This window comes from Mustela erminea, chromosome 10 (genome assembly GCF_009829155.1).
Source record: "Mustela erminea isolate mMusErm1 chromosome 10, mMusErm1.Pri, whole genome shotgun sequence".
In the NCBI taxonomy this organism is placed as follows: domain Eukaryota; kingdom Metazoa; phylum Chordata; class Mammalia; order Carnivora; family Mustelidae; genus Mustela; species Mustela erminea.
In genome coordinates, this window is record NC_045623.1 from 89,459,549 (window position 1) to 89,480,179 (window position 20,631).

The 20,631-nt window shown below is 54.0% G+C and overlaps 1 protein-coding gene across 10 annotated transcripts; it reads left to right on the forward strand.

Annotated features, from left to right (window-relative positions):
* Positions 1 to 16: 16 nt before the first annotated feature.
* On the forward strand, positions 17 to 20,631 carry FGR (FGR proto-oncogene, Src family tyrosine kinase). Of its 10 annotated transcripts, none has more exons than XM_032301871.1 (13): positions 17 to 159; positions 7,947 to 8,008; positions 8,978 to 9,207; positions 9,698 to 9,800; positions 10,621 to 10,719; positions 15,211 to 15,314; positions 15,541 to 15,690; positions 16,369 to 16,524; positions 16,602 to 16,781; positions 17,400 to 17,476; positions 17,738 to 17,891; positions 18,674 to 18,805; positions 18,918 to 20,631. In XM_032301871.1, exons 3-13 carry the CDS (start codon positions 8,991 to 8,993, stop codon positions 19,124 to 19,126), a joined length of 1,581 nt encoding a protein of 526 aa, XP_032157762.1. In that variant the 5' UTR covers positions 17 to 159; positions 7,947 to 8,008; positions 8,978 to 8,990; the 3' UTR covers positions 19,127 to 20,631. The 10 variants fall into 10 exon arrangements, with proteins under 10 accessions (XP_032157762.1, XP_032157767.1, XP_032157763.1 ...); XM_032301876.1 differs by having other exon boundaries at positions 141 to 159; positions 8,981 to 9,207; XM_032301872.1 differs by lacking the exon at positions 17 to 159 and adding an exon at positions 518 to 728 and having other exon boundaries at positions 8,981 to 9,207.

The window sequence follows — 20,631 nt, forward strand, 5'->3', positions numbered from 1 at the left end:
AAAGCAGTCTCCTGAGAGAAGGATCCCCCGCTGCTCCCCACCTTCCTACAGTCCTGTGCCCCCACTTGTCCTGCTCCTGAGGGAGGCGAGGCAAGGTGATCCGATCCGCAGTGGCTCTGGCGACAGCGATCTGAAAAGTCAACGGGCCGGAGAACTTGGGTAAGACCTGCCCGCATCTGGTCCTCAGTTTTCCCAGTTGCGAAAATGGGGTGGGGTGGGCTTCAGTAATAGAGAAAAGTTCCTTCTTAATCTGAAATCGAATCAGTCTAAAACAGCAGGTGCTTCTGGGGCTGAGGAACCTGCCCCTTGGAAGGGGGCCTTTAGAAAGGCTGTGCTGCGGCCTTTGGTCTGCGGGGAGGAGCTGGGGTGCAGGGAGAGGGCTGGGAGTGCCCAACCCCCTCCCCCCATCACCCGGGGGAAGGCTGGCAGTGGGGGCGGGCGGGCCTGGGATCTGAGGGCCCCTCCCCGCCTGGGGCAGCCGGCTTGGGGCTGGGGCGTGACTGCGAGTCCTCCCCGCCGCCGCCGCCGCCACCGCCGTCGCCGCCGCAGGGCTTCAATAAGAGAAGTCCGAGGCGGCTTCCTCCTCCCGGCCCAGAGCGGGCGGCGGTCAGAGGCCGGCAGCTCCCCAGTTACCCCCACCCCGTCCCCGACAACGTCTGCACTCGCAGCTGCTGGGAACCAGGCCGGCTCGCCTGGGGTCCGTCCGAGGCGGCCTCCCTGGGGACCAGGTAGGCGGCCGTCAGGTGGGGCTGGACGGGCCGCGCGGTGCTCCGCCTCCTGCCCGCGGGCGCCCCGGTGGGACGGCTGGTGGGGGGGGGGGGGCGTGCGGGGAGGAAGGCTGAACTGGAGGAGGAGGGACCTCACCCCCGAAAAGGACCTCAGGAGGGAAACTGAGGAAACCTGGAGAAGGAGACGGATAAAATCTGGAGGGGGGGGGCTGAAGGAATATGAGGAAAGTAGATTAAAGAGACCCCCTAAAAAGGTCTGGTAGGGAAAACGGTAGGGAAACGGAGGGAACCTGTAGAGTGAAATTAATAGAATTTGGGAAGGGGTCTGAGTCAGGGGAGAGGGACTAAGGAGATCCTCCCAAGGGGATTGGGGAATAAATTGAGGGGACCTTGAAAGTGAGGCTCCGGGGAGAAGCTGAGCGTTCTGGAAGAGGGGAACTAGGTGTGTGTGTTGGGGGGGGGGCGTGTGCTGGGAGACCAGGTGAGGGCGTTTTCTGGAGGAGAACCATTTCTGGAGGATGCAGAATGTGGGGCACGATTCCGGGAGTCCGAGAAGTCCCCCTATCCCAAATCAGCAGAAGTCGAGGGTGAAGACCGTAGCCCGGTGGGGCGCGGAGGCTGCCAAGATTGCAGTCCCCAACACCCTCCCGCGCCCGCACTGGTGGGCGGGTCCCGGATGGCGAGGGGACTCCTCCAAGGCGCTAGAGGCGTGGGTCCCGGCTTCCTGGGGAAGTCCCCGCCCTCAGCAGGGATGGGCCTCTCTGGGTGCCCCCTTCCCGCCTCCAGGGGCGGTCTCGGTCCAACGTTCCCCAAGGGATCCGGGAATTGCTGGCAGCCCCGACGGAAATCCTGCTTTTGACCGCAGTTGCCCGGAGAGGCTGTCTCCGTAGCAACCAGAGGGTGGAGAGACAGAGCCCCGCTTCGCTGCTGTTCGACGCGTTGCCTACGCAGCCCCCTTGGTACCCCTCCGCCCGCATTTTGGATCCTCAGTCAGGGGCAGGTTTCTGCGCAGAGGAGTAAGGCAGTGAAGCTCAGTGTTCAGGCATCCTGGGGCGAGGATCTGCAGTCGCAGGGGCTTAGCCAGGCCGGGCCCTTGATTGCTGTGTGATTTTAGACAAGTTACAGGGCTTCTCTGGGCCTCATTTTCCTCAATTGAATTATGGGGGAAATCACATTTGTCCCTACTCAGGCCCCATCCCCCGCTCCCTCCCCGAATCCCCTGAATCAGGTGCTTTAGAAAGCGGTTTTTGCAGAGTGTCTTGGAGGGGTTAAGAGTTATTCCTGACCTAGGCGGGATGCTTTCCTTCACCTTCTCGTGGTGTAACCCCTGTTACAGAAAGCCTGTCAGGGCCTCCAGGACCAGCACACAAGTGACATCTAGTAAATAAATATTTGTGGATCTGTTGAAGTCCCATACTGGGGAAGTCAGCAGGTTTGAGGTCTGTCCCCAACCTTTATGGTACCACCCCCAGTGGTGATCCCTGAGTCTTTTGGTATCCTTGCATCTGTGGTGTAATGGGAGAGCAGGGCTCTGTTCTCACTTCACGGATAGGAAGAGCGAGGTTCAGCAGTCAAGGACTGATGGGGCCAGAAGCAGGGATTCGGAATCCAGAGCATCTTGTCCCTGATGTGATGAAAGAAGTAGCCAGAGCTGAGGCCTGTGTTCCCTCCTCATCCCTGCTAGACCCCTTGTAGCCTTGTGGATAGGGGACCGCTGACTGATGAATTGTGGGAGATGTGGAGTTCATGGGCGGCACGAACCCAGTCGGCCCGAAGCTGTGAGTGGGCGGTCAGAGTGTGAGTATGGTTTGGGTTTTGAGTGAGTAAGCACCAGCCTGTGAATGTATATGTGGGTGCTTGGGTGTTCTCTAGCCACCTGGAGCTACTGTGGCCAAAGGAAGTGGCTAGACCTTGGGAGGCTGAGTAGAGGGACCCCAGAGCAGGGGAAGGAGAAGCCAGGTCCCTTTGTGCACCAAGCAGACCTCAAGTGGAGAAAATTCAGCTGACACCTTCGGGATCACGTGGGGGATAGAGCTAGGGCCCCTCTCTCACATGCCCCCACCACACCGGGCCCACCAAGTGGTAGAGTCAGAGTCAGGGGTATGTCTTCTTAGGCCTTGGGTATTAGGGGTGAGGTGTTGTAAGGCCTCCAGAGAGAATGGCGGTGTGAGATAGTTAGAGGCTCAATGAGAGATGAGGCTTCTGTGAAAGGGTTGGGGATTAGTAAGAGACACTGGAGTTCAGGGAGGGGCGGAGGGCCTCTATGGGTGAGCGATGGAAGCCTCATAGAAGGGATGGGGCATAGCCAGGCTGAGACTTGTGCCCTGCCCCTGGCCACCCCGGAGCCCTGAAGAGTAGCCGGAACTCTTGCAGGACGGTGGTTTCCTGCTGCTGCCCAAAGTCCCAGTTCCCTCTTTCTTGAAATCCCCCAGGTGACTGAACCAGCTCAGCCCTCCCACCTCACCCTGGGAACTCCCCCCAACCCCGCCACCCCCCTCCCCTGCCCTGCCCCTCCCCCTCCCTGGGCCTTGGAGGGGCCTTCCTCAAGGGAAAGGAGTGGAAGTGAAAGTTTGCTGAGCACCAGCTGTGTGCCTGGTGCTTTCACATTTGATGCTCAGAAGCAGCCCCCTGAGGTGGAGATTTATATTCCTATTTGCTAGGCAAAGAAACTACAGCTCAGAGACGTGAACCGACTTCCCCAATGTCTCCAACTAGTTGTCAGGCCATGGAAAATTAAGCTTAAATCTGTCTCCAAGTCCCACAGATACTTGGCAGGGGTTAGGGGGGAACAGGACGTCCTGTGTCTACATTAAAGCCCTGATGCGGCGTCGGGAAGCGGGGACCTCAAGAAAGGGTGGGTGGGCCTGGGGCTCTATGTTCTGGAGCAGGGCTAGGTCTGAAGCAGGCTCCCTGCCGAGTGGCCAGCTGCCGTATGGCAGGGGAGGTACGTTCCCTTGGCCATGGGCTGGAAATATGACGTAAACTCATGGGGGACAGCGTGACCTCCTGCACAGGCTCTGAAGAACACAGCCACGGTGTGAACTGAACTCTGGACCTGAATTAATGGGCCTGGCTTTGAATCCCCTGTGGGGCTGTGTGACTTTGAGCAAGTCACTTTCCCCTCTACACACCAGAGGGAGGCGAACTGATAAATGGTTGGGGGGGGGCGCATTCTAGCTTTGCTGCTTATGGTTTTCAGACTCACTTGGCCACTGCACACGGGGCCAGAGGCACGTCTCTTCAAGCCTTCCCCACAACAGAAGGTACAGATGCAAAAACTGAGGCTTGGAGAGCTGATAGCCTTCATGCAGGGTCCGGGGCTAATAATGTAATATAAAGAACAGGGACGCCCGGCTGGCTCAGTCAGTAGAGCACTTGATCCAGGAGTCATGAGTTCAAGTCCTACGTGGGGCAGAGAGCTTACTTAAAAAAGAAAAAAAAAAAGTGGGTGCCTGAGTGACTCAGTGGGTTAAAAAAAAAAAAAAAAGTAAAAGAATAGGGCTGGGAAGGGACACACAGATAGAGATGTTGAAGGCAGGAGCACCCTGGTCCAGGGGTGGACCTCAGCTCAAATACCTGCAACCTGATTTTGGTACAGATGAGGCTCTGGAAACTAATTCCCATCAACCAGGTGTTTGAGAGGCATAAACAGACCCAAGTCCCTACAGTGACCAGAATGCTCATGGCTTCGCCTCTGTGGGCTGCATTGAGGACTGAGAGTAGGTAGCATAGGGCTTGGCACGTTGTAGGTGCCCTTGAAGGGACACACATTATTGCTTCTACTAGGGCTACAAAATAGAACTGTGCTTAGAATGGCTTGGTGTTGCATTTTTGCCTCCCCTTACTTGCTGTGTGATCTTGGGGAAGTTACTTAACATCTCTGCGACTCAGTTTGCTTAAGTGTAGTTATGAAAGCTCCTTCCTAGGGTTATTAATGAGATCATATGTGAGAATTGCTTGGCACAATGCCAGGCACTGGGTAAGTATTTAATAAATTAGAAATTTTTAGACCAATAGTTATTGCCACCCAGACTTCTAGGAAGTCAAATGACTCTCGGCAGAGTTGGTGGCACCGCTTAGGATCCGAGGTGGGCGAGGAGGGAGAGTCCTGGGGGCTGTCTGTCTGCTGATGCCTGAGCACAGAGAACCCAGCCTGCTTCTTCTGCCTTCTCTCCTCTGCCTTTGACTCTTTGGTTCCCCGAGTTTCTCTTAATTTCTACCTTTCTCTTTTTCGGTCTGTGTCTCTCTGTTGTCTTTCTATTTCTCGTTTCTGTCTCTGTTTGTCTCTTTCTTTTTATTCCTTCCTGGCAGTGAGCTGCTGGAGCCTGCGAGCCCGGGCTCTGGGGAGCTGATTGCATGAAACTTTCCCCAGCCCTGCGCTCAAGAAGTCACCTCGGTTACTTGAAATCAGCCATGGTGGGAATATTTATACAACAGAAATCAGCAAATGCTACAAGTCAGGGCCTTTTTTTCCCTTTGAGAGTCAGTATGCCAGCACACCATACTGTGTTTTTCTTTTCTCTCTGTATCTCTCAGTCTCTGTCTCTCTCTCTCTGTCTTCTCTTTCTCTGTTTCTCCCATCTCTTTCTTTCCTCTGACAAAGCCAGGTGAGTGTGGTCACATCCAGCGTGCCCCCCCTCCAATGTCTTGGACCATGCGGATGCCAGATCCTGTGTCCCACTCCCTCACCCCACACCCCCCAATCCCGTTAGCATACCGGTGCCCAGAGAGCCATGCCTAGCCCCGGACTTCGGTCCCCAGCAGGCCGAGGAGTACCACGTCCCGAGAGCTGGTCCCCACTGCCTGTTCCTCACACTGTCCACCCTGTCAGGGCTCTACCTCAGCCCACAGAGACCTCTACCTCCTTCTCAGAGGCTCACAATTTGTACACAGCCCCCCCCTCACCGACACCCTAAACCCATTCCAGGCATGCAGCATGTGGGACTCCTGTTAGACTGACTTAAAAATGGGGGTGGGGAGGGGCGCCTGACTGGCTCTGTCAGTGGAGCATGTGACTCTTGATCTCTGGGTTGTGAGTTCGAGCCCCACATTGAGCCTACAGCCTACTTAAAAAAAAGAATTAAAAAAATAAAAATGTTGTGGTGATATTTATCTGGGTGTTTTTGGAAGTGGCAACCTTGTATCTATGTGGGGACCTAAGAGATTGTACTCCATGTCTCAAAAAAAAAAAAAAAAAAGTCCGTGTCTCTTTTCGGAGGTGCTCTGTATGGGTCTATGACTTGGGAGAGGACTCTGTATATCTCTGTGTGTCCCTCTAGGGGTTCTGTGCCTCTGTGCATGCTGGCAGGAATGGCTGTCATTATCTGTTTCTGTGACCAGGCGATGGAGAGAAGTGGCTCAGGTTCTGGAGCCAAATGTTAGGATTCATCATGTGTGCGACCTCAGGCTGGTCTCTCAAGCTCGCCATGCCTCAGTTGCCTTATCAATAATAGTCATACGTCGGAGTGTCGTTATGAGAATAAAATGCAATAACGTATGTCAAGTGTTTAGTGCTGTGGTCAGCCCCTCATGAGAGCTATAAATCCTGTCTGTGCTGTTCTCGCAGAAAGGCGTGTGCAGTGTGTGCATGTGCACCTATGCGTATGAGTGGGTGAGGGCCGGGGGTGTCTGTGAGGGGGATGTGGCTATCCTCGAAGATGTCCGGGTATAAAGGAGCTCAGAGTCTCTGTGAGGTACGTCCAAGAATGTGTCAGGAAGGCTGTGTGGATCTGGGTGTAGGCCCAGGGAGCCATTTGCAATGGGTTGGTGTCTTCCTGTGAGAAGACCTCATTCTCACCCTGTAACCTTTGTTTTCTTCTTACACTCATCTGTCCCCTCAGCGCCTGAAATCCCTTCCTTCCCTGGGCCCTGGATGCCCCCATCTCCACTTATATCCTCTCTCTGGCCCTGACCAGCCCTCAGTGTCCTGGGGCCTTTCAGACACAGTGGCTGCACCCCAGGGGAGGGGTTCTGAGGTGAAGATCTCAGCAATGGCTTAGTGAACACAGGCTATTTTAGTTCTCACCACAGCAGCCCTCGCAGTTCGCCAGATGGGTGTCACTCCCCTACACACACTGGAGAACAGTTACAGTGAAGAGTGAAAGGGGCTGGCGGGTGGAGAGGAAAGATTAGGACACCGATGTGACAGAGTCATTGGCGAGGCGGCTGGATCCGGTAGAGCTAGGAAGGCTTCCTGGAAGAGGTGAGCGAGCATATGCAGTAGGAGGAGCAGGACACAGAGAGAAGGGGAGGAGGATGTCCATAAGGGAACTGGACTTGGGGGTCAGGAAAGGCAAGGAGGGGGCACTTGTCACAAGGGTCCTCAGCCCCTCTGGGGGAAGTCAGGGTTCACTGGGTTGGCCCCGCCCTACTACTCTCCATTCTCTCACAGCTTAAGAAACCCTCTCCCCGGCAGTTCCTCTCTGAGTGTTGCAATGACAGAGTTTCTGGTGGGGCGTGGGGAGCCCTTGCTCAATGACCTGCCCGTCCTGTGGCTCAGAGGATGTAGCTTTTGGGAAAGTCTCGGCTCATGTAGGGGGGCTCCCCAAGGAATCCTGGTGGCTCTGGCTTCTGACCTGGGCCTTTCCCTGATGTGGGGAGAGGAGTGAGCTGTGGAGGTAGGTGTCCACCTTCACCTTGCCACCAGGTGTGACCCTGGCACCGTTGGGGATCACGGAGCGCAGGGTGGGAGCAGAGGTGGCCTGCAGTGACAGGGCGCCTGGGAGGGAGCCGAGCACGGTGTGATAGAAATCCAACGAAAGCGGTGGGTCTGACACAAACAGTTAAGTATCTGAGGAGGCGTCTGTCACCCTGAAAGATAGCCTGTGTGCCTGCACATGCGTGCGCGTGTGTATTCGTGCGTCAGAGCTTGGCCTCGCATGAGAGTTCAGTTGTGTTAGTGTGTTGGTGTTGTTGGTGAGCACACTCACTCAAGTGTCCACTGTGGGTGTTGGTGTGTGACTCTGTGCTGGTGTGTGTGCGTGTTGGTGAGCTGGTGTGTCAGGTGGCTATGAGTGTGAGAGGCTTGGTGTGGGTGGTGTGTCACGTGTGAGGGTGGATGTGTAAGTTCGCCAGGGGCGGTGGGAAGGAAAGCGGAGGCAGAAGTCATGCTGGGACAGAGCCCAGGCCTGGCTTCCTGAAGAGGGCAGAAGCTGGCAGCTGTTTTGCAGGAGCCTTGGCAGAGCCTTCCCCTTCCATGTCCTTCTCTCTCGCCCTCAGGTCTCTGGCCCCTCCCGAGGACCATGCCGCAGCCCTGCTGACCCAGCAGTAGGGGCCTGAGGGTGAGCGGGGAGGGGAAAACTGAGGGCTTTGGAAAAGGGGTCAGGAAAAGGGGTGGGGTGGCCTTCCTGAGCCCCACAACTCATCCCAGCCCCCTCCTCCTCCAAGAGCCCTGTTGCTAGGTAACAGATGGGGGAGCCACAAAGAGGCAGCTTGAGAGGCCAGAGGCTGGACCCACAACAGGAAATGGCCTTGATCCCCCTCTGCAGGGAATCTCCAGGTGCAGACACACAGAGCCTCACACACACTCACACACAAACCTGTCTCGAGACCTGGACACACACATCACAGAGACATTCACACATACTCCCATACACAGACCTGCATACACACACACACATACACACACACAGAGGCACATACCCTCCCACACAGGGCTATGCACGTTGTCATACACATGGACACAGAGGCACCTACTCACACAGACCACCTGATAGACACACATGCATACAGAGGAACACACATACGCACTTGCACAGAAACAGCATATGCACGTACACACTCAGAAGACATGAACACACACAGAGCCATCACATGCCCAGAGACATGCACCCACACCCATATACTCACATAGACACACAAACATTCACAAGAGACTGCACACGCATAGACATATCCACGGGGAGCTCACAAATACTTAGAGACACACAAAGAAACAAGCATATCCAAGCACCCTGAAGAAGTCACAAAAACACGATGTACTGAAGCAAGAGGAGGCAAAAATCGATCGATAAACACGGCAGCAGCCCAAAGCGCACTACGGGTATACAGTCTGTCTGCAAACCTATGACAACAGCTGGGACGTAGACCCAAAGGTAGCCTTACCTCACCTTTACCCTTCACCAGGGCGGACCCCAGAGGGGAAACTGCACGCCCATGTAAGTGTGCGTGTGCACGCGTGCATGTGTGTGTACACGGGCAGGGGGCTTATCTGGCAGGGGCCCCAGAGTGAGGTATACCCCATTCTATAGCAGGGCACCTGGAATGGGCTGTGTGTTCTGCAAGAAGTTGGAGCCAGGGCTCAAGGAGGATGTTGGCCTGGAAAGTGACTTCAGGGGCAGTGGGGCCGCGGACCGCTATGGCCCTGACCCGACTCAGGCCCGGACCGTGTCCTCCTTTGCCCATATCCCCAACTACAACTTCTCCACTCAGTCCACCAGCCCCGCCTTTCTCGATGGGAGCACCATCAGGGGCATCTCAGGTGAGTCTAGTGGGCGGGAGGCAAGCTCTATCTGGCCCCTGGAGGAACCTGGGGGAAAGGGAGGCATCATTAGGACCCTCGAGTATGATGTGGGAGACACTGCCCTGCTTTCAGAGCACGGTCTGAGGAAGAAAGTACAGCCCTAAATCGGAAATCCCAGTCTGAGGGGAAGATAGCTCTGTTCCCATCTGAGAGAGGGCCCCTGATGACAGGCCCAAGCAGGGAGTCTTGGTGGGGAAGAGGAGGAATGGGTGATAGGAGCTCCCCAGGGTGGGAGGGATGGTCTGGAAGGCATGTGTCCTGAAACCATGGGAGGCCAAGCTGTGAAGCTCAAATCAGAAATCCACTGGACTCCAAAGGCTTTTGGGGACCAGGCGCTGCAGCCATGGGGAGGCACAGAGCCTGGTTGGGGAACAGGACTCTGGGGGGTGCAGGCCCCTTGGAGCCCGCATCCCATGCCCTACTCTGCTGAATAGCCCTGACTCTGCAGGGACTGGGGTGACCCTATTCGTCGCCCTGTATGACTATGAGGCCCGGACAGAGGATGACCTCCCCTTCACCAAGGGTGAGAAGTTCCACATCCTGAACAACACGTAAGTAACCAGGCCACCTGGCTCAGGATGTGGCCGGGGCTGGGAGCAGGACCCAGAGAGGAATCCTGCCTGGTCCCTCAGAAAGCAGCCTAGTTGGGGACACAGATATATGACAAGAACAACTCTGAGTAATCACTATGTAGGGGGAGCATGAGGACATATGGGCCCAGAAGGAACACTAATATGGTCTTGAGGCTAATGATCAAGGCAGGCTTCCTGAAGGAGGTGATTTCTAAGGGGAGACTAGAAAAATGAATAGGTGTCGAAGGAAGAGGCGAGAAAAGAGGAAGAGAGAATGAGAGAACACGAGAATAAATGATAACTTCTAGAAACCACCAAGTGGTTTGATCTTGGTGGATCATAAAGTATGATGTGTAGAATGGACAGAGAAGAAACTACAGAGGCAGGGGAAACAGATTCTATAGAGCTTTTTAAGCCATATTGAAGAATTTGGATTTTATCCAAAAGGAAATATATTGTCCTTGGGGGTAGGGGAGGATTTCAGCGGGGAAGTGATTGAGTTACCTGTCCACTGCCCACTCAAACCCCAGCCCAGCTAAGGAGCCAAAGACAAAAGCCAGAAGGCCCACACATCTCCAGACATGTTGCTTCTGCAGGGAAAAGTCTCCTGAGGTAGTTTCAGTGGCTGAGAGCAGAAAAGACAAGAGCCCGGGGCGGCGGGGTGGGGGTGGGGGGCGGCTGTCCAAGGTGAGGGGCTGGCAGGGCTAGTCTTCTCCTGAGCCTTCACGTGCCCCTGACAGGCTCCAGGGTGCTCCAGGGGGCTGGGCTGCCACTGATGCCCTGTGTCCTGTGTCTGCAGTGAGGGTGACTGGTGGGAAGCTCGTTCTCTCAGCTCCGGACAAACTGGCTATATTCCCAGCAACTACGTGGCCCCTGTGGATTCCATCCAGGCTGAAGAGTGAGTAGGGGGTAGGAGGTGGCTATCCCTATGGACAGGATGGGAACCTGGCATCCAAAGACACCTCTGGGTCACAGCCCCACTCTGAGCCTATCTTCTTACCTATATTTCTGTGAGGTCATTGTGAGAATAAGGGAAGAGAATAATGACGTTTATGAGAGTAAATAATATTTATGTACCATGTTCTCTGTTCCCGGCACTATTCAAAGGGCTTTCTGTGTATTAGCAGAGTGAGGAACTAATATTATCTTGCTTTATGAATGAAGCAAGTGAGGCACAGAGATATTAAATATTCTTCCTGAGTTCACATGGCTAGTAAGTCAGTGGAATTTGTATTTGAACCCAGATAGTCTGAGGGCACTTGCTAAGCATTATACATATTGACTGTCAGTGATAACAACAGCATACGAGCTTTAAAAAACTGTAAAACCCTAAACAAACACAAGGGGATATTACTTAGAATTAACTCTGTTAAAGGGGTACCTGGGTGGCATCCAACTTTTTTTTTAAGGTTTTATTCATTTATTTGAGAGAGAGAGAGAGCATGAGAGGAAAGAGGTCAAGGGAGCAACAGACTCCCCGCTGAGCAGAGAGCCTGATGATCATGGGACTCCAGGATCATGACCCGAGCCAAAGGCCATCGCTCAACCAACTGAGCCACCCAGACACCCTTTTATTTATTTATTTTTTTAAAGATTCACTTATTTATTTTATTTTGTCTTATTTATTTATTCATTTTTGAGAGGAAGGAAAACAGTCTCCCTGCTAAGCAGAGAACCCAATGCGGGGCTCGATCCCAGGATCCTGGGATCATGACCTGAGACGAAGGCAGAGGCTTAACCCACTGAGCCACCCAGGTGCCCCGCATTTATTTCTTTTAGAAAGAGAGGAAGAGAGCACGAGCAGGAGGAGGGGCAGAAGGAGAGGGAGAGTGAGAGAACAAACTTCCTACTGAGCTCAGAGCCGGATCCCATGACCCCAAGACCACGACCTTCGCTGAAACCAAGAGTCAGACACCCAACAGACTGAGTCACCCAGGGGCCCAGCATCTGACTCTTGATTTTGGCTCAGGTCATGATCTCAGGGTCCTGGGACAGAGCCCTGCATCTGGCTACAGCTGAGTGGAGTCTGCTTGTCTCTCTCCCTCTACCCCTCTCCCCACTCACACACCTGTGCGTGCTCTCTCTTGCTTGCCATCTCTCGAATAAATAAATCAATCAAATCTTGGCGGGGGAAAGAATTAATCCTGTTAATGAGACAGGAAATTATCATTCATAGTGTACCATTATAACCTAAGATATGACAACAGGGACTTTACGTACCTTTAGTCATTTAATTCTCCTAGCTGCAATATCGATATTATTGTTGTCCCATTTTACAGATGAGAAAACCAGGGCTCATAAAAACCTTTTTTAAAATCTGTGTGCATATATGTATACATGTATGGGAAAAGAAAAGATTGGAGAGACTGCAGAGTGGGAGACACCAGAACTTGGTGACTGATTTGCCATTGCGTTTGGGGAGTGCGAGGAAATCAAGGGTGACCCAAAGTCTTCCTGAGGAACTGAGTGGGCGATGGTGTCATTTGCTAAAGTGGGGAACGTATGAGCAGGTATAGGTGTCTGGGTTCTGGTGGGGGGACTTGTTGGGTTAAGGTTCGCAGAGAGTCACACCCTGGTAGAAGACTGCCAACAATAGGATTCGGCTGTGCTTTGTTTCTGTTTCTGTTTTTAAGATTTTATTTATTTATTTGACAGACAGAGATCACAAGTAGGCAGAGAGGCAGGTGGGGGGTGGAGGGGGAAGCAGGCTCCCCACTGAGTGGAGAACCTGATGTGGGGCTCAATCCCAGGACTCTGGGATCATGACCTGAGTTGAAAGCAGAGACTTTAACCCACTGAGCCACCCAAGCGCCCCTCAGCTGTGCTTTGCATGAGAGGTGCCAGACCCAGGCCAGGCTAGGCTGCTGAATTAGCCCAGAGGAAGGGGCATCTTTTCGTAGTTGGCACTAAGGCTCTTTGTTTGCTATGGCTCTTGCAGAGGGAACCCCTGGGTATTCTTCAGAGCGGAGGTGACAAAGCTGCGTGGGAGGGTGAAGGGTGGGGGGGAGAGCGAGAGAGGGATTGGACCTAGGACCCAACTTTGGAGAAAGCTGCCTTGAAGGAGAAGTTGCTGTTGAAAAATCAGGCCAAGCCAAGTCAGAACAGCCAAGAGGGTGGAGGAGAGGTTGCAGGAAACACGAAAGGGAGTGTCAGAGGCTGCCACTGGATTTGGCAATGGGGGTGACCTTGGTGAGAGATCTCTCGCTGTGAAGTGGGGGTGGGGGCCAGACAGCAGAGCCTGGGGCGGGGGTGGGGGCTGGGGCGGGTAGGAGGTGAGGAAGTGGAGACCCAAGTGTGAAGTGCTTTTTCAAGAGAAGGGAAGGTGAGAGCTAGAGCAGAACGTTGGTGGCAAGTTAGGGCTTAGGAAAGTTTTGGGTGGGGGAGGAAGAAATGGGGGTATATGTAGAGGTTGGTGGGAGGGAAAGGCTGTGGGGGGTGGGGAAGGGACTGTTGGTAGGGGAGAGGCGTCCCTGAGCAGAGGGGAGTGGTTGGGGTCCTGAGCCCAAAGGCCTTCATCTGGGGAAAGTGGTAGGAGTCATGGGGGAGGGAAGGGGTGAAGATGCAGAAAGTGGGAGGTATTGGGGGTTCATGCTTGCATCCACAGCTTAGAGGCAGTGTCACGAAGCCCTGAGAGGCACTCCGTGCAGTGTCATGCCTAAGAGCAGTGTTGTGGTTAAGAGTGCAGGCCCTCGAGCAGACAACTTGTGTTCCTATTCTGGCAACACAGCTTAAGAGCGTGTGGCCTTGGGCAAGTTGCTTAACCACTAGTAATCTCCATTTCCTCCTCTGTCTAGTGGGGCTTAATAATAGGACCTTCCTCACAACCTTGTTGTCAGAACTAAATAAATACTGGGACTCCTGGGTGGCTCAGTCGGTTAAGCATCTGCCTTCGGCTCAGGTCATGATCCTGGAGTCCTGGCTGGGATCGAGTCCTGCTTGGTGGGTTCCTGCTCGGAAGGGAGTCTGCTTCTCCTCCTCCCTCCACGTCTCCCTCTGCTTGTACTTCTCTCTCTGTCAAATAAATAAATAATCTTTTTTTTTTTAAAAAGAACTAAATGAATATAACATGTATTAAAGCAGCACATGACAGAAAATAAGTACTGCTATTATTAAGTTAATTATTAAGGAAGTAACTACTATCAAGGGTATTATGGGTCAGGCCTTTGAAAAAACTTGAGAGCGTGTCCCATTTACACCGTCCTTCAACAGTTCTTCCTTCCCCATCCTTCCTCGTCGCCTGGACACGCCACTTGCCAGTGCCTTCCCTGTTCCCCAAACTGTGCCTAGTACCTAGGTGTGGACTGGCTTATTTATTTATTTTAAAGATTTTATCTATTTATTTGAGAAAGAGAGAGAGCATGAGCACATGTGTGCATGCGCCCACGCAAGATGAGGAAAAGCAGGGAGGGGAAGAATGTACACATGCATGCATGGGGGGGTGTTGGAGGGAAGGAGGGGCAGAGAGAGAGGGAGAAGCAGACTCCTCAATGAGCAGGAAGCCCAACACATGGGACACATGGCTCTATCCCAGGACCCTCCAGATCATGACGTGAGTCAAAGGCAGACGCTTAACCTTAAGCCACTGATCCACCCAGGTGCCCCATACTGGCCGATTTATAATCAAAGGACATCTGAGTCTGCTATGATACTTGTGGATCCCCTTCAATTCCCCTTGGGGTGCTTTCACAGTGGATTTAAGGCTACAGTTCAGTCCCGGAAGAATATCCGAGACAGAACAGGAATGCTTGCCACCTGAACTTGAAGTCTAGCCTTCTAAGAACATCCAAATTTCAGAGAGTGGAGGAAAAGCAGCAGTCAGAGCCAGGCAGGAACAGTCAGCAACAGGGGGAAAGAAGCAGCAAAGACTGTTGTCTGGAAGTCACAGGAGGAAAAGGTTTGGGGGTTGGGGGTGGATGTGGGAAGAAGGATCTGAGAGATTGCCTGGGTGGTGGGAAAAGAACTAGACTCAGCAGTAGAGAATTTCAGGTAGACCTCATCAACCAGTCCTGCAAGAAGGCCACTTCCCCTCTCTGAGCCTCAAGTTCCGCCTCTGCAAAGTTGAGCCCACAGGGGAGCAGTCGTGAGATGCGTTAAGGAACTGGTAGCACCCTGAGGAGGTCACTAGTGACTGGGGTCTTAGCAGTTTTAGTTGAAGAGAAACCCAGAGAGCAAAGAGGAGGAGCCTAACATTTACTGGTCACGTACTTGGAGCCCAGGATCCCACATTTCCTGTCTCTCTGCTTCTCCTGACCAGGATACGAATCAGATGTAGGAGCCCCGTTTAACCAGTGAGGACATTGAATCTTGGCTAGTTAGCTGTTTTTCTGCAGGAGGCTGAGTTGGGGGTTGAACTGGGTGTCTCTTGACTCTTGCTGGCCCTTCCCAACAGGTGGTACTTTGGAAAGATCGGGAGGAAGGATGCGGAGAGGCAGCTGCTCTCCCCCGGGAACCCCCGAGGGGCCTTTCTTATTCGTGAGAGTGAGACTACCAAAGGTGGGGGCCTGGGAAGGGGCAACTGGGAGGCCCAGTTGTTAGGGTGGGGCTAGAAGCCGTGGTGAGGGGCTTGGGTCAGGGCCTGGGCCCAGAACAGGACTGGGGTGGAGGGCAGAGATAGACTGGGTCTGGGTTCCAGGGGGTGTGGCCATCCTACTGGGGCCTCTCAAGCTCCAAGATGGAGAGCAAGGAGGAAAGCCGACTTGAAGGCGACCCTTGCCCACAGGTGGCTACTCCCTGTCCATCCGGGATTGGGACCAGGCCAGAGGCGACCATGTGAAGCATTACAAAGTCCGCAAGCTGGATACGGGTGGCTACTACATCACCACACGGGCCCAGTTCGACTCCGTGCAGGAGCTGGTGCAGCACTACATTGGTGAGGGCTGGCTTCCCGGGCTGGTGTGTGCTTTGGGTCCCCGAGCCAACCCGCTGAGAATTAGGCCCAGAGAAGGAAAGGAGCCCCCAAAGCGGTAGTGGCTGGGGGCTGAACTGGAGCCCAAGTGTTTGGGTTCCCAGCCCAGGATCCTGCTCCGTAGGATTCCCGAGGAAACAGGTGTAAGGCTGTCCCCGGCCGAAGGGCGCCCCCTACTGTCTAGCTGAGCAGGACGCCAAGTAGACCTGACTTGGAGGATGGGGTTTAGGGTTGAGAGGAAGCTGAGAATCGATGCCGATGCCGGGTTTCTGCTTCGGTTAGTTACAACAAAGGTGAGGTCCCTGGAAGAGTGAGGGCCTCATGTCACACCTCGGTCTCGAATCCCCAACTCCATTTCTACCTGTCAGAATCCCACCCAGCTTCCTACCTCCTGTAGGAAGGAAACCAAACCCTGCAGGGATCATCTCTCCCTCTTGGAGCCACTTCCTTCCCTGGGCACCAACACAGTCACCTACTCAGTGGGTCAGGTGGCCTTCTGCCCCAGCCTGCAACCTCACCTGTGGCCTAGTTCCTCTCCACTGATTGGGAAAGGGGGGGTGGTACCTGGGGTGGGATGAGGAATGTGTGGGGCGTCCTGGCCTGCCTGTGACCTTCAACACCCCCCGACACCCCTGCTCCCAGAGGTAAACGACGGGCTATGCCACCTGCTCACAGTGGCCTGCACCACCATGAAGCCGCAGACAATAGGCCTGGCCAAGGACGCTTGGGAGATCAGCCGCAGCTCCATCGCGCTCGAGCGCCGGCTGGGCACCGGCTGCTTCGGGGACGTGTGGCTGGGTACGGAGGTCCCGGGGGCAGGGCGAGGGCTTGGGACATCAGGGAGCCGGTGCTGACGAGCCGCGACCACATGGCAGGCATGTGGAACGGCAGCACGAAGGTGGCGGTGAAGACCCTGAAGCCGGGAACCATGTCCCCGAAGGCCTTCCTGGCGGAGGCGCAGATCATGAAGATGCTGAGGCACGACAAGCTGGTGCAGCTGTACGCCGTGGTGTCGGAGGAGCCCATCTACATCGTGACCGAATTCATGTGCCACGGTGAGGGGCGGGGTGAGGAGGCGGAGTCTGGGGGGCGGGACTTGGGGCGAAGTTCAGACGGTTGACGGGGGCGGGGGGAGGGGAGGGACCTGAGGGGCTACCTGTGATGGGACCGGAGACTTTGAGCAAGAGTCGGAGAAAGAGGCCAGGATGAGTGAAATCAAGTGAGTCCTGGTAGTGGGGGGCGGGTCCAAGTTTAGATAAGGGGGGCTGGGGGCGGAGCCTCGGTCGTGGGGTGGTGGGTCTCCCCTGGTGGGTGGGGCTTGGACAAATGAAGATCGAATCTGTGATGAGGAAAGATCTGGGGCGCAGTCTGAGTGGGGCGTGTCTAGGGGGACGGAGGAGGAGAAGAAACGAGCTGTAGACAGTCTGGGTGCCTATGGGAACGAGTCCTGAGCGAGATCTGTGCGGGGTTGAGGGAGCCGGCTGACTCCTGGTGGGGGCGGGTCTAAGTGAGAGGGCGGGTGACATGGGGCGGGGCCAATCTGTGAGATACGATCTAGGTGGGGCGGAGCCAAGGGAGGGAAGGCGGGCCTGGAGCTGAGGGTGGTCTTGCTGATACTTCTTTTTTTCTTTTTCTTTTTTCTCTTGCTGATATCTCTGAGTTCCTTTCCTCAGGTAGCTTGCTGGAGTTCCTTAAGGACCGGGAAGGCCAGGATTTGACACTGCCCCAGTTGGTGGACATGGCAGCCCAGGTAAACTGGGACAGCAACCTTTATTTCAGACTGCTCTCCTATTAACCTCCACAAATCCGTGTGCCCTCAAACACCTGCCCTACCCCGGGAAGTACATCCAGCCCTATCCACTGAATCATCTGTGCGACTGGAGGCGGGGCACTGCCCGTCTCTGAGTCTCAGTCTCCTCATCTGGAAAGTGGGGTTTTCAGGTGATCTCTCACACAAGCCATGGTGTTTCTGTTCCCATTTCTCCATAACTTGCCCCTCCACTCCCGCTAGGTGGCTGAGGGCATGGCCTACATGGAACGCATGAACTACATCCACCGTGACCTGAGGGCAGCCAACATCCTTGTTGGGGAACGGCTGGTGTGCAAGATTGCTGACTTCGGGCTGGCCCGTCTCATTGAGGATGATGAGTACAACCCCCAGCAAGGTGGCATGCCTCACCTCACCTTCCAAGAGCTCCCTGGCACACTAAGGGGCTGTCATGGGGCCCCACATATTCAGGAACCATTCCCTCCGCTCCCAGAACATCTGGGATTCTCCCATCCTGATGTAGTAGAAGAGGCAACTCTAAGTTTGAATCTCTGCTCCTCTACTTACTAGCCAAGTGGCCTTGGGCAAGTCACCTGACCTCTGTGAGCTGTTTTTTCTCATAATTAAAATGAAAATATTCAGAGAAAAGGAAGTCAACAGATATTTATCAAGCACCTAGTATACGCCAGGCACTACCGTAATTCTCAAGGGAAAGACAGTGGAGTGTAATGGTGTGAACTCTGTAGCCAGAATGTCTGGGAGTGAATGTGAACACTTCAAAGCTATGTGATCTGGGCAAGTCACTTAACTAGTCAGTGCTTCCTTTTCCAGATCTGTACAGTGAGGATAATAATAGTATCTACCTCGCAGGGGTTTTGTTTTTTTATGAGGTTAAATGAGTTAATGCCTGTAAATCACTTTAAAACAGTGCCTGGCAGGGGCACCTCGCTGGCTCGGTTGGAAGAGCATGCAACTCTTGATTTCAGGGTCGTGAGTTTTGAAAGTTTATTTATTTCAGTAATCTCTACAGCCCACATGGGGCTCGAACTCATAACACCAAGATCAAAAGTCACAAACTCTTCTGACGGAGCCAGCCAGGCACCCCACCATGCCATTCTCTTAATCCAGCTGTTCCAGGGACCTCCTCGATGACTCCCCCTTCTCTCCCAATCTCTCCAGGGGCCAAGTTCCCCATCAAGTGGACAGCCCCGGAGGCTGCTCTCTTTGGCAGATTCACCATCAAGTCAGATGTGTGGTCCTTTGGGATCCTGCTCACTGAACTCATCAGCAAGGGCCGAGTACCCTACCCAGGTTTGCTGGGGTGGGGAGGTGGAGAAGAGTGGGCGGTCATGGGGACAGTTTCCTCTTGGTTGCCTCTTTGGAAGGGGCTAGGCCCCCTGATTGACAGAGCCTCTCCCTCCAGGCATGAATAACCGGGAAGTGTTGGAACAGGTGGAGCATGGCTACCACATGCCGTGCCCACCAGGCTGCCCAGCATCCCTGTACGAAGTCATGGAGCAGACCTGGCGTCTGGACCCAGAGGAGAGGCCCACCTTCGAGTACCTGCAGTCCTTCCTTGAGGACTACTTCACCTCCACAGAACCCCAGTACCAGCCTGGGGATCAGACATAGCCTGTTTGGGCATTCACCGCTTTTCTGGGGTGCCCACCAATCCCTTCCAGTCCCCAGGGCTCTGGTCCCAAAGCCCCCAGGCTTAGAACCCTATAGGATCCTAGCATGTCAGAACAAGCAGGTTGCTCTGACATCACCTAGGGCACCCCACTCTTTTTAAAGATGGGGCCATTTCAGGCTTAGAGATCATCCCTGACTCTGGCCCTAAGCACTATTTCTCCCCTTCCCACTTAGGCTCCTACCTCTAGACTCTCTTCCCACCTCTCCCCCAAAAGAAATGCTCAGACTTTGTCTAGTTATTTATAAAATTGTATATCCTTTCCATCACTCACCTCCTATCCCTGCTTTTTTACCGTATCATCCCATCCTGAGTTCACTTCCTAGTCAGTTCTCTTGCGTCTGTAAGTTGCAAAGACAGGGAAGGTTTTTGCTGGATCCCTTTCTTGCTGGGTGGACGCTGTGGTCTGGGCCTGGGGTCCAAGCCCAGGGTGAGGGAGAGGCTTGCTGAGGACCCACCGCCTCTCTGAATCACGTGTGTGTTTATTGCTTTTTGTAAATAAGAAAAGTGACGATATGAATCCTTGAGCCATGAAAATCCCTTCTGTTAGAGGGAACGGTGGCCAGAGGAAGATGAGTGTGATTGCTCTGGCTGCTGGGAGGAGGGGGAGGTGAAAGCGTGCCCTAATGCCTACTGAACACAGGGAACTCACAGTGTGTTTGGGGGTACCCGGAAGTCCTGAGGCTTGTCCCCATGTGAGTTTAGGACAGGTTGAGAGATGGATGCAGAAGATAGGCAACTGGAGCTCAAAATGTCCCCTTCGTTACTAAAGTGGCTTTCAGACTGTGTGCCATGGGTTTGTTAATTCCCTACTTGATTTCAGCAGATACATCCTTCATCACTGGCACAAGAGCAGAACCTATTAGGCCTCTCTTTACAGGGGCAGTGGAGAAGACCACAGTGGACTCTCTGCAGCTCCCCAAGAAAAAGACAGAAGGGCGGGGCAGGGAGAGAGGTCTGAGAGCTAGTCTAGCTCATTGGATTTCACTCCAGGCAACTCTGACCCCTAGAGGGTTTTGGAGGGGATTGAAGGTTGGGTCACAGGACTGGGGGCTCCTATTGGCATGTAGTGAGACAGGGATTGGGGGTATTAAACAACTCGCCAGGCACCTGAGCAATGAAGAATTGTCCCATGTCCTTGCTGCTGCTGTGAGAGACTCTGGCCACTGATGTGCCTCCAGGTGGAAACAAAAGGAACAGGAATAAGGGTTCCCACCTGTCCCATCAGGAGGTCGTGGACTGCTGACTTCTGAAGGGAATGGACAGGGTTGGGGGTAGGGAAGAGTCTGGGAGCTAGGAGTCACTGCTGCAACTGGCAGACAATTACTAAGCATTAACTCTGGGAAGGTCCCTTTGCTAGGCAGGACCCCAGACCTGTCTCTGTCCTGGAGGAGTTCACAGCCAGGATGGGGAGAAAAAGGAATAATAATAACTCACTTATTAAGCA

Bases quoted from the DNA above. Each gene is read 5' to 3' on its own strand.
- FGR (XM_032301871.1), top strand. From the start codon at position 8,991: ATGGGCTGTGTGTTCTGCAAGAAGTTGGAGCCAGGGCTCAAGGAGGAT. The intron at 17,477-17,737 runs GTAAACTGGGAC...CACTCCCGCTAG, and splicing joins TGGTGGACATGGCAGCCCAG to GTGGCTGAGGGCATGGCCTA. The intron at 18,806-18,917 runs GTTTGCTGGGGT...CTCTCCCTCCAG, and splicing joins GGGCCGAGTACCCTACCCAG to GCATGAATAACCGGGAAGTG.